Source organism: Acanthisitta chloris, unplaced genomic scaffold, assembly GCF_000695815.1.
Source record: "Acanthisitta chloris isolate BGI_N310 unplaced genomic scaffold, ASM69581v1 scaffold22138, whole genome shotgun sequence".
In the NCBI taxonomy this organism is placed as follows: Eukaryota; Metazoa; Chordata; class Aves; order Passeriformes; family Acanthisittidae; genus Acanthisitta; species Acanthisitta chloris.
The window spans coordinates 170,871-185,927 of NW_008689120.1; the positions used below are offsets into that span (position 1 = coordinate 170,871).

At 44.7% G+C, this 15,057-nt stretch overlaps 1 protein-coding gene across 1 annotated transcript in view; it reads right to left on the minus strand.

Moving 5' to 3' along the window:
* Positions 1–14,078, minus strand: part of PAPPA (pregnancy-associated plasma protein A, pappalysin 1) — a 179,508-nt gene extending 165,430 nt beyond the window's left edge. The window contains exon 1 of the mRNA XM_009081311.1: positions 13,682–14,078. Within this exon, the coding sequence (XP_009079559.1) occupies positions 13,682–14,078 (397 nt within the window). The remainder of the gene's footprint in view (positions 1–13,681) is intronic.
* Between the last annotated feature and the right edge of the window lie 979 nt (positions 14,079–15,057).

Here is a 15,057-nt window from a genome sequence, read left to right on the forward strand (position 1 = left end):
GTTGGGAAGAATGTTGGCCACATTGCCTACTTACGTGCGTCCTCCTCAATGATGCACAGAAGATCCTGTGCATGGGGAGCGGAAATACATCACTTCCAGAAGATACCAAAATATTTTTAAAAGGAAAGTATCTGAACACAAGTTAAGATCCTGACTCAAGGTTTATGGCCAGTTTTGGACATACAAATGTGCTGTGTTGGTTTCTTGATGTAGGTGATGTGCATCTTGAGGGAGGGGAGGGATGAGCGATGGTGGGAAGAACTGTCTTAATCTTTCCTTCTTCTCTTTCTCTCTCTCATGAAATACATAACTCCCATTTCATTCAGTCTGAGCCTTCTGAAGTCTGAGAGCACAGAAACTGTTCACCAAAACCGTTCGACCTTCACAGCGTGAGACAAAACAAAAGGTTTGGGCAGAAAGGCCTTGTGCCTCTGTCCCTCTGCCATCAGCACTTGAGGCAGAAGGTCAAATTTGATCCTCAGCCTCCTACCACTGCAAGGTCTCTTCCTCCACGAATGCAAGTGGTCCTGGCCCACTTTTGCTGCCAAATCCCAACCCTGCAGAAACCTTTGGAGCAGAAACACAGCAGCCTTCCAATATCAATCAATTTGCCTCTGTGAGATGCAGCTGCTGTTGCTTCCCTCTCTGGCCTGTTCCATGGAGCCTGCAGGTGTTTGCATATGGCCATTTCCCAGTAAAGCTAGAGGTATGCTGATGTTTAAACCAAAATAAACTTAACTCCCAGTATTACAGCATCCAATCAAAGACCATTGCTGTTTGAGCACTGCCTCTGGTGAGGCGTAGAATGTAAACACTCTGTTTGATTAAACCATCTCTAGGAAGAGGACTTCGGGGAATTCCAGTCTTTCCCAGCAGAAGATCCTCTGCCCTGCATTAATTCAGAGCTCTTCAAAGGGTAAAAATGAATGGCTCAACTTTTCTCTTAGGAGAAACTGTTGATAGTTATCCTGGAATTCTTGGAGGAAGCTCACCAGTATAAATCAGGTCCATTTCTACCACCACCCCACCCTGCTCCTTTATTTAATCTCTCTGCAGGCAAAGGGATTGTGCAACAACTGATAAACTTTGTCCATGCTGCAATACAAAATGCTCATTTCTGATTGTCTTCCCCCATGTTGGGATAGGAGGTAGAGAGACCACACTGGAATAATCTTACAGATAAGACCTGACAGCAAATATTTGTACAGTAAGAGAAACTGCTCTTTCAACAAAAAGCAACAGATAAGACTCTTTGAAACCATCAAGTTTTAAAGTATGGAGGCTCTGCCAGCACTGAAGAACTTTTGCAGTCCATCTAAAACTTCAAAGCTCTTAGAATTAAAAGTGGGACCAACAACTTTCATATCTATTAGATCTGGAAAATCTCTCTTATTCCCAATTTCCAAAGACACTCCTTATGGAAGAGGGGAACCCTGCAACCGTGATATGAGCCACACCTCTGCCCAGGTGAAGAGCCACAGTGCTTCCTCTCTCACTCCTAGAGCTTTCCTTTTTTTAGTAGTCAACAAGACTTATTAGAGGCTGCAAGTGCCTCCTGAGAGTTTAAAACCACATCATTCACTCACCTTATATCTGAGACCACTAAGGTGCAGTACTGAAGACACAACACAGGAGCATTCACAAGAAAATGGAGTATTTCTTGGGTTCCTCTGTGCTGTAAATGTTTGGGGAACCTCTGGAATAACTCATAAAACATTTTGTGCTTTCCAGCTGACAGAACCATTAACATGCCTGTCTCTTGCTCATGTTCATGGTGACCACAGGTCCTGTGTTACCTATTCCCTTGGGTATTGCTCTCTCCTACCTCCTTCAGTGAATGGTTCTGTGAGAATGATGGGCAACACCAGATGTATCATCAGCCTCATGCTCAGGCTATAGTAGGACAATTATCCTTTGGGCTATTTAAGCCCTTTTACAGCCTTTGTGCAACTTAAGAGCAACAGCTTTGCCAGGAGCCAGAAGTTAGATTTTGGTGTTACAAAAAAACAACAACAAACAAGGCAAAACCAGTGGATTTACCAAGAAGAAATCCTATAAACAACAAACAAGGCAAAAACAGTGGATTTACCAAGAAGAAATCCTATAAGTACACTGAAGCCAACCTCCCTGCTTGGAGTTCCCAAACACTGTCCACATGGATTTTAAAGCAAATTGAGGCTGTCATTTTTTCCCCTCCTTTTTAACATTTTCCATGACGAAGGGAAAAGCAAAGAAAGACACACAGACAGACAGACAGGCAAACATCTCATCAAAGAAAGTCCTACAAGCAGATGCAGAGTAGGAAACATCCAGCAACCCTGCTGGCTCCAACCCACAGCCTGGACCTAAGTGCGTGGTTGATTTTCATTAACTAACTTTTCTTCCCGTGAACTTCCTCTGAGGGTGTTTGTTTATAAACAGAGGAGGGAATATTATTGCTGGAGATGGGACAGTATGGGTGGGGGTGAAGGAGTTTAGGGCCACAAGGCTGGAGAGCAGAGTTCAGAGGTGTTTGTTGCCGGAAACACAAAGGGCTCACTGTAAAACTGGTACATGGCCTAATTCCACAGTCTGGAGGGATTACGATAGGTATAGGCAGAAAACACTTCAAAAAGTAAAAAACAACCCCCCATTGTACAAATGTTTCCCACTGCATCACCATAACCATTACACACCCAAATGAAACCATCGAGAGTGGTGACGGTGGTTGGAAGTTGTTCTCCATAACATCCACTTCTCAGCTTGTTCATTTTCCCCATTGCATGTACTCAGGCTCTGCCCCAAATTCTACACGTTCATAGGTCTGCAGCAGCCCCCCCCGATTTCCTCTGCAAAGAAGTTATTCTAGGTTTACATTGGTGTGTTCAACAGCCAAATCTGGCTTGTGTTGCTCGCCCTTCCCTCTGCCAAGTACATTTCAAAACTGTGTGCATAATGCATTTAGTTAACATTTGCTTTTTCTCCCAGTACTCCTTTTCTCCCTGAACATCTCCATTCATGAGCTAGAGCGCAGGAGGTTTCCAATTCTTGTCAAGTTTACACTGAAAATAATTCCCATTAAATTATCACTGGTGAAAGGTGCTGTTTTGACCTCGGAGAGGCTGCTCTGTTTATCCACAAGACAGATGACATGTAAGACAGTAGTAATGCAAGCTCCAGATTTCAACTTTAGCACCTCAGACATTACAAGCACAGATGCTGCTGAATTCAGAACAAATTCACATGGATTGTAAGATGTACAGGCTCCCTGATGATGCTCCTGACAGAAGCACAGGTCATTTAGCTGTGAGGATGGTTAGGGTCACTAGATGGTGATCCCTCCCCAAAAGTGTCTGGAGCACCAAAGAGAATCATGGAATTTAAGGGTTGGAATGGACCTTACAGATCATCTAGTCCCAACCCCTGCCCTGGGCAGGGACACCTCCTCACTAGATCAGGTTGCTCAAAGCTTCATCCAGCCTGGCCTTGAACACTGCCAGGGTTGGGGCAGCCACAGTCTCCCTGGGCAACCTGTTCCAATGTCTCACCTCCCTTACAGTAAAAACCCTTTTTCTAATATCTAACCTAGACTTCCCCTCCTTCAGTTTGAACGCATTTCCCTTTGTCCTATCACTGCAGTTCCTAACACAGAGTCCCTCTCTGGCTCCTTGTAGGCCCTTCAGATATTGAAAAGCTGCTCTGAGGTCTCCATGCAGTCTTCTTCTCCAAGCTGAACAGATACATACTGTGTGAAAACCTCTTTCTGCAGCCTCTCACCTAGTTCTTGTTTAACTATGGCATAAATTAGTTGCTTTTGTCCTTAACTTAATAACCTGAGATATCCAGAGGCAGATTTTCAGCGTTTCCTAGGAAGATAAGCAGTTACAACTTACATATTTTACAAGCTGCTTCAGTAAGTCAATACAATAATCAATGTGCAGATGTATAAAAAAAAATATGAAAGTGTTCCAAATTGAATGAGAGTGCCTGGAACTAAGGGACTTCTGTGATATTTGCTTTTCCTTCCCATTATGGGCTGCATACGCTGTTCCATCTGAGAAATACAATAATTCACACTGATTCAAACATCACCAGCAGGTCTGGTTCAGAGATATTAATTCCAGACCATCTGATTTTCTGCCATCCTCAAAGGGCTGATGTCACAAATGCCAACTGCCTCCTTCCCCCAGCTCCCATGCTGCCTCCAACACTGCAACTTCAGGTAACAAACTCCATCACCACTATTGGTTCAATACAGTAATTACCCAGGGAAGAACCATCAACAGCTACAAGGAAATACCCTACAGGAATTAAGGTGTGACTTCACTTGGAGAACAACCTATGCTGAGGAATAAGTGTCATCTCCCCTAAAAAGGAAAATAATAACAAAAGGGCTGCTGCTGGGCTCTGTTTCTGGCTTGGTCACCAGCACACTAACACATCTTGGACAAATCAGAGCATCCCTGTGTTCCTCAGTTTCCCTGATTTTTAGGGTCATGTTCTCTCACACCCAAGAAAGCTATCAACACCAGCAGCAGGATGTTTTGTGGCAGTTATCAGGACTATAAAACCACAATCTTGCTGCAATGATAAAGGAAAATAACAGCACCAAGATACATTAGTACAGGAGAAAAAAAAGTGCATTCAAAACTTAGTAACACTGGTAAGAGTGAAGGCCTTTCCTTGCCCTGTCTTAAATAAAACAAATAAAATAATGGTGATAAGATCTGTTTCCTCAATCCAATGGATGATCTTTGTGAATATGCTTCCAACACTAACAGCAGAGAATAGGCAAGGAAGAAAAGGAAGGAGGAAAGGAGCCTGCAGCTGATGCTCGGTGTCGGGAGCAGGGCTGCTCTTCTCCCAACTCCATGACGACAGAAGACTCCTGGGAATCAAATGAGGGAGGGGAAGATGGGTCAGAAGAGAGAAATCCATATGGGAAAGTGATTTGAAGCAAACAAAGAGACAATAAATTAGATAAGGAAAAGGAGGAAAAACACAGCAGAGGAGAGGAAGGCGAAGAGATAAAAGAGCCCTAAGTATCGCCCAAAAGGAAGACTCGAGGAAAGCCTACCAGGCCCTAGGAGATGATCAGCAAAGAACAGAGTGGTTTTCTTCTCTACCACAGCAATTCTTTTGCTTTCATGAGCTGGTATCATATCTCTCAGCTGCTGCTTCACCAGGCCAATTCCAGATGCTTCTCAGTTTCACTTCCCCCTCGCTCCCTCTTTGTGAGAACAACCGCTCGCTCCTTGTTTGTGCATCACTAGGATGGATATTAAACAGAACAATATCAATAATTCCTGGAAAATATGCATGTGCATATGCCTGACTAAGCACACAAACACACAGCCTGCTTACCCTCTGTTCCAACAGCACTTCCAACAGCAGCTGGCTGAAGCCACCAACCTGTGGCCACCATCAGTCTGCACAGAGGGGTCATCACCCAACTGTGGCAAAGAAGCTGAGAAGTAGAGAGCACAGGATCACCCATGGCACATAGTTGGTGTGGAGCAGGAAGAAGGGAAAGCAGGGGAATCAAGGACACCAGATAGTAGAGAAAGAACTGAGACTATGATGGTGATAAGAGAGGGTGGAGGGATTGGACGGGAAAGTTACGCACTTACATCATCTCACAAAACAGAAAACCAGAGAGTAGGTTTGGAGCAGGCAGATTTGGAACACTAATGAAAAAGAGAGAAAAAAAAAGGAAAAAGAGAAAGGTTGAGAGAGACAGAGGCCAATTTGGGATTTGGAGTATAGCAAAAACAAATAAACACGTTTCCTTCCCCTGGCCAATTCCTCTGATGTTAGGGCTTTGCAACTTTTCTTCTCCTGTATCCAAAGGAAGAAGAGGTGGCAAAATAAAAGATATTAAAGCAAGAACCATAAAAAAATCCAGGCTGTAGAGATGGGACATGTAAGACTCTCTGAAACTGGAGCCTAAGCCAGAGTCAGCCAAGGTAAATGGTATTTCTCATGATCTTGACCACGTTTAGGATCAAATCCATGCTGCCTGTTTAACCACGAATCCAGCCCCATTCTCACTGAGGGCTAATCGACCTGTGTTTATATCTGCTCAATTTTACCTATGACACACACTGCACCCTCACTTGGTGCTGCCAAACATATGGATACTGAACAGCCCTCAAATTGTTCTGATCACTCGGAACGAGGACAGCAGAAAGCAAAATTCTGGGATAAGATATTCACTCCTGTTCTCTTTTCAACACGCCTGTTTGGAGTTCTGCTCTGCTCCTGTTCAGACTAAGAGTAATTTGACTTCATGGATGGCTTTGGGGAGAATAAACTTTATAATAGGCACTAACATCAAATCAAAGCAGTTTACAAGATGTGCCACTTGTGTCAGAATATGTGGGGAAATAAACAAGCTGCTCCTCCTTGATCATTGGAGTTTAAATGCTCTATTGATCTGGGAAGAAAATCAAAGGTGCTTTGGAAATTGTGTGTGTGTATGTGCATGCATGCTCACAGCAGAGAAAATGAAGAGAAATGTAGGGGCACACAGAAAAAGAGCAGAACAATCAAGTATTTCTACTCCACACGAAGCTGAAATAAAACCAAGAATCATATCCAGATGTCAGATCCACAAGGTAGGGAAACAGGCACAGAGCAATGGATGGGTCAGGAGAAAGGTACACCCTCACTTCTAGAAGCCTCATTTTTTGGGAAAGTAAACAAGCAAAAAGGACAGTACAGCCAATTGTTCTGTGCCCAGAACAATGCACAAAGCAAACACCCAGAACCTAGGGAATAGGAAAGTCCAATATATTTTGCATATTTGAAATTGAAAGATTAATATATCCTGATCATGTGAATACAAAGCTAGATAAAAATGTGGCAGTATTGAGGGAAGACTACATGATGAAAAAGATCATATTAGGCTTGCTGATACAGTTGAGGGAAAAACACAGAGGGTTCTCATCAAACAAGACTTTTCTGATGCATTTTCCAAATAATTTGGAGCACAAGATTTGAAGAAGTAAAAATGTGACAAAGTGAAGGTATTCGTTCCTGCTACAAGGGCATGTAGGAACTGCCACACAGGCTAAGACCAGAGAAGGGTGGGAAATATTTGATAAAATATTTTTCTCAGGAAAAAGGGAAATTAATCAAAACAGACTATCTGTGGGAAAGGATCAGTTCTGGCAAATATTCTAACTTTAAATTTCAATAGAAGTGTCAAAACACCTGACTCTTTTTGGACTCTCTGAAAATAAGAAAGCTGATACCTTTTACCAGCAAATGTTTTTCTTTCTCATACTTAACAGTTTTTGAAAGCAATGCCTTGGATTTTAGGTACTTAAGATGTTGTCAATCTGTCCTCCTCCTTTCCTGTCTTTAACATTACGGTGGTGACTCTCGGTCTTAGCTAAAGATCTTTGGTTTATAGTAGAGCATTGGGAAATTTTCCCTGGCCTGTGCTATATCAGAACCCACAAAGTGGATATTCTGTGAATGTTTGGACTAATTATCTGCTGTTATATCCCTGACACTGCAGGGGACTGAATTTGGCAACCCAGGTGGTCCCTTCTCTGCTTCTGCTCCTATAATTTCTACCAGAGAAAAGAAAAGAGGAGCTGAAAAAGCAACAGATAAAATTAGAAGCAAAACCATTATCTAGGAACATTTCAGCTGACCCCAGTCATGGAAGGGTTTATTTTTGTTTTTTTCAATATGTCTTTTTGAAAAAAGCCACTATATTTTGGCTCTTTTTGTTTTCTGGCTCTGGCCAGCAATGAAAATCCAAGGGGAAAGCACTTGGTTAATCCTGTGGTCTTGAGAGCACTGTTGGTCTTGTGATGTTTCTCATGGAATGGTTTGGGTTGGAAGGGACCTTTAAAAGTCATCTCATTCCAACCCACCCTGCCATGGGCAGGAACACCTTCCATTAACCCAGGTTCTTCCAAGCCTCATCCAACCTAGTCCAACACTTCCAGGGATGGGGCAGGTATAGCTTCTCTGTACTCCACACCATCACAGGGAAGATTTACTTCCTAATATCCAATCTAACCCTCCCCTCTGTCAGTGTGAAGCCATTCCCCCTTGACCTGTCACTCCAGGCCCTTATCAAAAGTCAAGCAAAACCATTTCTCTTAAAGCTGCTTGGGCAGTCATTGTGGCTGCACCTCTCTCATTACAGACCTGAAGTTCTTGGTACCTATGTCCTGATGGACATACCCAGGGTGCAATGAAGGTATTTCTCCATCAAAACTCCCTGCTCCACCCAGCTGGCTCCCCCAGCTGCATGTAACTAGGTCAGGCCCCTATGACCAGGGAGGTACCCACTGTCACTTGGCTCTCTGCTGTGCAACACACGCAGCCAATGATGTCTACTGCCCTTGGCAAAAGCAAACGGACACATGAAGCTCATGGAGCCACATCAACAAACACCTGGGCAAGCTTTGAAAGCAAAGACCTGTCCTGTTCCTCATTGAGAAGTCAAGTGGCACCTACCTGGGTTCAAGGAGCCAGCATCACCCCCCCAGTCGCTACAGCACACAGTGAGACTCACTGGGATTTGGGATTTAGGCTGTTCTCACACCATGCCAAGTGTGGCTGGGGCTGATAGTGGCCACCTCTGCTCAGTACAGCCATGTACAACCCCCTCCTGGTGCCACATGGGGAGACAACGTGGGGACCTAGTGAACATCTTCAACCCAGTGCAGCAATCCCCAGCCGGGCGACGGCTTAGCGTGCGAAGGCTCTCCAAGGGCTCCCTCTCACCCTCACCACTGAGGCCTGCCTGCCACAGCTCTGCTCTGTGCTCCTCCAGACATTTCCAGGAATCCCTGAGGAGAGCCCTGCTCCCGCTCTCTCTCCAAACACCATCCTCTCTGCTTGCTTTCTGTCTCACGCGAGTTTTTCTAACTGAAACAAGCTGCCTTGAAATAAATCAGGCTGTAATGAAGCTTGGAGAGGCAAACTCAACCTGGGACACATCTCTGTGCTTACAGGAGTCAGCCATACATCATTTAGGAATCTAAATTTACCATCCTTCACACACACAGTCAAATTTCCCTCTTTCTTTTGTTACCATTTCATTAATTATAGCAGCCTACATGAAAGTGTTTTAAGGAAAAAAACCAAACCAACTGTATTCTAAGTGTGCTGTTCTGACTCTAGTGTGTAGCTGGTCAAAAGGAGGAGACTGGTTAAAATTGGATTCTTGTCCCAGCTTCCACAGGCTGAAGAAAACATGCAGTTCAATGCAAATATTTAGTAAATGATAAGCTGTGAGGTATGTTTTTCAGTGGCCTATGAGTCAAGCCAGATCCATATACCTGAAGTGGCTAATCATTTGAACCCATCCAAAGGGAAGTCAAACCCACACAGCTTCCCATAACATTCAGAATGGTGTGTTGAAGGTTTGTCACCCTGAAGGAACATCTGTGCAGGTGTTCCAGCTCCTGTCACTCCACTCTGTCCATCTCACCCATCACCCTGGGATCTGGCACATACCAGCACTAATCAAACAACAGAACTACAAGTTTTATACTTGACTTCTTCTATAGTCCTTCATTCTAGTGCTTCATCACACACCAAACCAAGAAAATTCATGCAGTTAAAAGACAACAGGCTGTTGAAGATGAGAAAACACTGCATTATCTATCTGCCTGTTATTTTCATGACAGTGAAACTCAGAGTAAACTCTCTAGTCAAAGTGTCCTCAAGTTCCCAGCACATCCACCATGAGGATCAGCTCTGGGGTTAGGACTCAGCTCACTGACTCACTCTGGGTGATTCTACCAGATTCTACCTGAAGTGTATCAAACCAATATCAGCCTTCAAAACTTCAGAAGGGAACCAAATTAACCCCCAGAAGTAAACATCTATCCTTAAACCCTGTGGAGGCAGCAGACCTACGCAGTGTCAATTACATCTCTTTCTAATTGCCCAATTATTGGACCCCAACACAGATGTTTCTCAGTCTCTTACATGCAAGAGTTGTGGCTTTAAGTGAGCTCCACCGTGCTGATTTTGGCATTTCTTTCCCTTTGGATTCTGCTGCAGTTTTATGTTCATCAAGGATCGAAGTTGGGAAAACATAGGCACTCCCTTATATATGAAGCTTTATTAAGCTGGGATCATGCTCCCTGTTGGCAGGCTGAGGAATAGAGAGACAGAGGAGAATGAAACTGAGAAGGGGAAAAAAAAAAAAAAAGCAAACCAAAACACAAATAACTTTCACTCTTCAGAGCGGGCACGCCTTCTTACTCCAGCTCCCGCTGCTGATCATTCATCCTGCTCCTCTCAGTTCTCAGCCAGTAAAGAGTCAACATCTCCCTCCTGTGAAAACATGAGCCACCCCACTCTGAGCCCTATAGCAGAAAACACACTGACAGGGACTCAGGAGGATCCTGTTTCTTAGGATGGGGTTGCATTTCCACAGTAGAACTGAAATATCTTTGATTACAACAGAAGCAAGGTCAACAGTGCTTTGAAGCGTCTTATTTTGCACGGTGTGTGTATTACCTAACTGCCTCCAGCCCGGACCTTAACTCCTTCCTTCACAACTGGAGATACATTCAAAGGCTCCACGGGGGGGGTAGTGCTCAAACTCCCATGATTAATACCATGTGCACATGTGTGTGTTTACAAGAGGGATGTACTGTGCTGTGTGGTAGGTACGCACATCCAAGGAGTGTTTGTCCAAGAACTATGTGGCCTGGGGAGGGAGGGAAGTACACACAAGCTGAGAGCTGTGTGGATCTCCTGGAGAGCCACAGGGCAGGAGCACAGCCCCACGCCGAAAACGCTCCGGAGCCTTTGCGTAACACGGATCGATTGGTTAGACTTCCAGTTTCCCAACAGTTTTTTCCCTGACAAATGCCAGAACAGATATCAGCGAAGTCAAACAGGGCAGCAATAACATCACTGCCAAGCAGTGTGAAAATTGGCAGAGCCTGGCACCACGACTGCCTATCATCAGAGACAGGGCATGGCCCGGCACAATGACGAACCCACTTAACAGCGCTGTAAAATTAGCCATTTATGAAAACAAATTGAATACTGCAGCAGAGGGTGACGTAAGGAGAGTTGGCTCCAGACAGAAACTCCTGTAGCCTGGATTAGCAGAAGAACTCCGTTATGTCAAGGCTCAGAAGCAGATAACTGATAGCAACTTGGGTCCTCCATGAGATTTTTAACAGACACAACAGGTTTCCCCTATAGGAACACGTGCAGCTCCTATATGACTTGCAGTGATTACTTACAGGCCAGCAAGGAGGGGTGGAAGGGGAGCATCAACACTGGCACAGGGTGGGGGCCAGAAAGTAGAAGAAGATACAAGGAGGACTCTGAGAAAGAAGTGTCTTCCAGTCCGTCCCACCATCTCCATCAGATCTGTACAACCAACAGGTCGCCCAATTTTGCAACTGGGATGGAAAAAGTTGGGGAGAAACTCACTCCTGGCACTGCCAGCAAATGTGCCCCAGTCCCTTTCCCCCACAAACACCCAGATGGGCTTTTGATTTCAGTGGGGTCCTACAGATGCAACTTCAACAGCAGAACTGAGCTCCTCAGTCTGTCACATCCCAAAACAGTGAAAATTGAAAGCCAAGAGTTTTGGCAGCCAGAACCCTCGATTTCCTCATTGAGGGAAGCGTAATCTCTCCCTAAGCTTGCTGCAGGTCTGGGAGGCTGTGGTGTGTGGAGGATACTCCAAGTGAGTTCCTCTTGGACCTCTTCCAGGTGTTTACACACAGAGCCAAACCTGGCTCCTCTTCAAGAGTGTGTGTGAGGGGGGCAGGGGGAGCTTAAAAATAAAATAAAAATCACCAAGTCCTCCCAAGCTGAGCTGCAAGCACTGTGGTGCAAAACTGGGGCATTTCTTTTCATTTTTCACAGTGGAATGTTATTTCCATGCATAAAATGGGTCAAGTGTTTTATACAGGCAACAACCCAGCCTCCCCCATCCAATTAAAGTATTTTACTACAAATGATCTTTGTGTATGTTTGTCTAGGTTCCCTGTTGTGTGAATTAGAGATCCTTGCAGGAGAGACAGACACGGGGTCTTAGGTGTTGGATTAAACACATTAAAAACACACTGACCGTGTTTTGTTACTGATGAGATCTGTGTAAACCCAAATTCTGCCTTTCCTAACTTGAAAGGGAAGCACTTTGAGCCCTGGGGTTTAAGTTAGGATTGGGAACCAAAAGAGTGGAGTATGAGAAAGCCAGGGGAAATAAAGCAAGTAATAATCATCTATTTCACCTATGAAATGACTTCACTTAAGGCACATGGGACCAGCCCATGCCCAGCACCTCCTGCCCACCCTTGGCAGCTCCACACACACAGCATCATCCCCCTCCTCACCAGGGAGCAGAGCAGCTTGAATTGAGGAAAGTTAAGTAAAAGCACTGCTGAGTTCATCTTAGTTTTTTGTTTTCTTAAGGACAAAGCAACTTTCTTGCAAGACAACAGCCGGGATGGGGCAGGGGAGCTGGGAATGTGGCAGAGCCAGGCTGGCAGGGCAGCACCGGCACTGGCATCGCTGCCTCCTGCTACTTAGTGGCTCCACTTAAAGGCAAAGGGGAAATCCTCCCTGTCTCTTTAAGGCATCCTAGGACATGGAAACTTTGTACTTTGAGGGAATCTCCTTGCCAAAAAGAACTGTAAAACATGTCTCTCCCCTCCATCCCCCCCATACCCATTTCTCTTTCTGAATTGTTTTCTTTTTTTTTTTTTTTTTTGAAAGGGCATTTCCATTTTCTATGACTTCCTTCAGAGCAAAGATGGATGTGGCGACATTTATAAGGGTTTGTAACCCTCCGAAAAGTATCCGATTTCACGACAACTTTGCTGCACTTTATCACCAAAGCAGGGGAAGGGTGGGAGGTGGTGGGAGGGAGGGAGAGGGAGAAGCAGCGAACGTGGGGAGAGGGACCCAAATTCATGATGGGCTCATAAAATTTAAATAAGAAAAGTGCAATATTCCTCGTTATTGTCCAGCTCAGACAGCTTAGACTGGTAGCTGCTTTGAGCACTAAATGATTTTATAGGGCTATTTGACCTTAGAATCATTGATGTTACACTTGCCATTTCTAAGGGGAGACAAAAATACTCAACACATCCTCTAGCTGCAGTGCGAGTCCCAGCCCTTGCTGAGTGTCGAGGGGTTGGGAACTTTATAAACTCATTTGATTCATTTGAGGTTTCACAATAGCCAAAAGTTCCTTTATAGCTTTTTGGAAACCACATGCTAACATTGCATCTAAAGAGCTAACAGCGAAGTACACTAAAAAGCTCATAAAACTAAGGAAACCGTAGAGGGACCTTAGATATGCATTTCTTTGCAGCCACACGCTAGACACATCCATTTCTTTTCATACATACAAACAAGCTCCTTTCAAACGCTCTGTTTGCCAACCTGAAAAAAGGAGATAAAACCCCACGGGGAGAGCTGCCTCTCCGAGCTGCATCTCAACCCGCAGAGAGACACAAACTACCCCCAGGATCCTGCCATTTCCCTAGACCAAAAGTTTACATAACTTTTCCTGCCAGCATATACTTTCAGCCAGTTTGCAGAGCTCCGGGATCTCCTCAAATCTAGAGCTGCTAAAGGCACGGGGAGTGTGTTTGCACACGCACAGACACACAGGGAATGTCACACACCTCCAACCGCTGCTCCTGCTCCCGGCACAGGGATGCTGCAGGCACCACCAACCACCTACCTGCAATGACAGCCGGAGATCTCTGTCCTCCTTCAGCTTTCAGCCACACTTGCAAAGTGAAGGCATCGCGGGGCAGCTCAGTATCTGCCTTCAGCCGCAGCTGATCACCCTGGCCACTGAAATAGAGCGCCCTGCTCGGGGTAAGGGACTCCTCTTCGCCCTTCGCCTGCCGCTGTTGCCTCCCGCGGGGGACATGCCCCGGCTCCAGCCCGGCCGTGGAGCGCCTTCCTCGGGCTAACCTGGTGGCACAGGTGCCCGGGGCAGTGTGCAGGAGCTGGCGGCTGTGCCTGGTGTCCCTCCGTGCCCTGCGGGAGCGCTCGTCCATCCCACATTCGGGTCCACTGGCTAGGGCTGTACAGAGAAGCGCAAGAGGCAGCAGCAAACTCCAGAGCTGCATTTCCAATCTTCCCCCCCCTTCTCCCCTGCAAATCCTCCCGATCTGCCAGCTTTGGGCTCCTCCTTGCCTTGACTTTCTTCTCTTGTTCACCCTTCTTGGTATTTGCTCTTTTTATAACCCTTCTCAGTTGCTTTTTCTTCTCTTTTTTTCTTTTCTTTTCTTTTTTCCTTTTCTTTTTTTCCTTTTCTTTTTTCCTTTTCTTTTTCCTTTTCTTTTTTCCTTTTCTTTTTCCTTTTCTTTTTTCCTTTTCTTTTTCCTTTTCTTTTTTCCTTTTCTTTTTCCTTTTCTTTTTTCTTTTCTTTTTACTGCAACTTCTTTGAAAGCCATGTCAAAGATGAGAGAGCTATAACCTAGTGTCTTGTAAGAGATAGCTCTCACCTAGTCCATGGGATGGGTAAGATCTGGAGACTTCTAGGCCATGGAAATATTACTATTCCTCTGCAGTAAATATGAAAAAAGCCCAAAAACATATGCCTCTCTTATTTTGTGTCCTGTCGTGAAGCTCAAGACTCATACCAGGATTTTCTGATGTTGCATTCTCACAACTTTTTAAATATATGTGATCAGGGAAGGTAGTTTAAAAAGTGAGTCTTCAAAAATTTTTTTCCCCTGCTTATAGATTTCTTTTCTCCTTAAAACAAATTTAAAAAAAAAATCAAATAAATCAAAACTCCTTCTTGGTTGAAATGTATTTCTCTGTTCTTCCTCCTCTATCTGTCTTCTTCTCCTCTATTCCTCCACAGCTGGAATTCCTCTCTCTCTTCTTTTCTCTGCTGGATTTTCTTCCCTTTATTTTTTTCTTCTTAAAAAAAACCACACACACTCACACACACACACACACACAAAACAAAACAAAAAACCAAAACAACCCCCCCCAGCTTTCTCCAAGACTCAGACCCACTGATTTCCCTCCCCCCAAAAGATGCTCTAATCTATTTATTTTTTTGGCCTCCTTTATAACATAAGCCACAACCCCCTC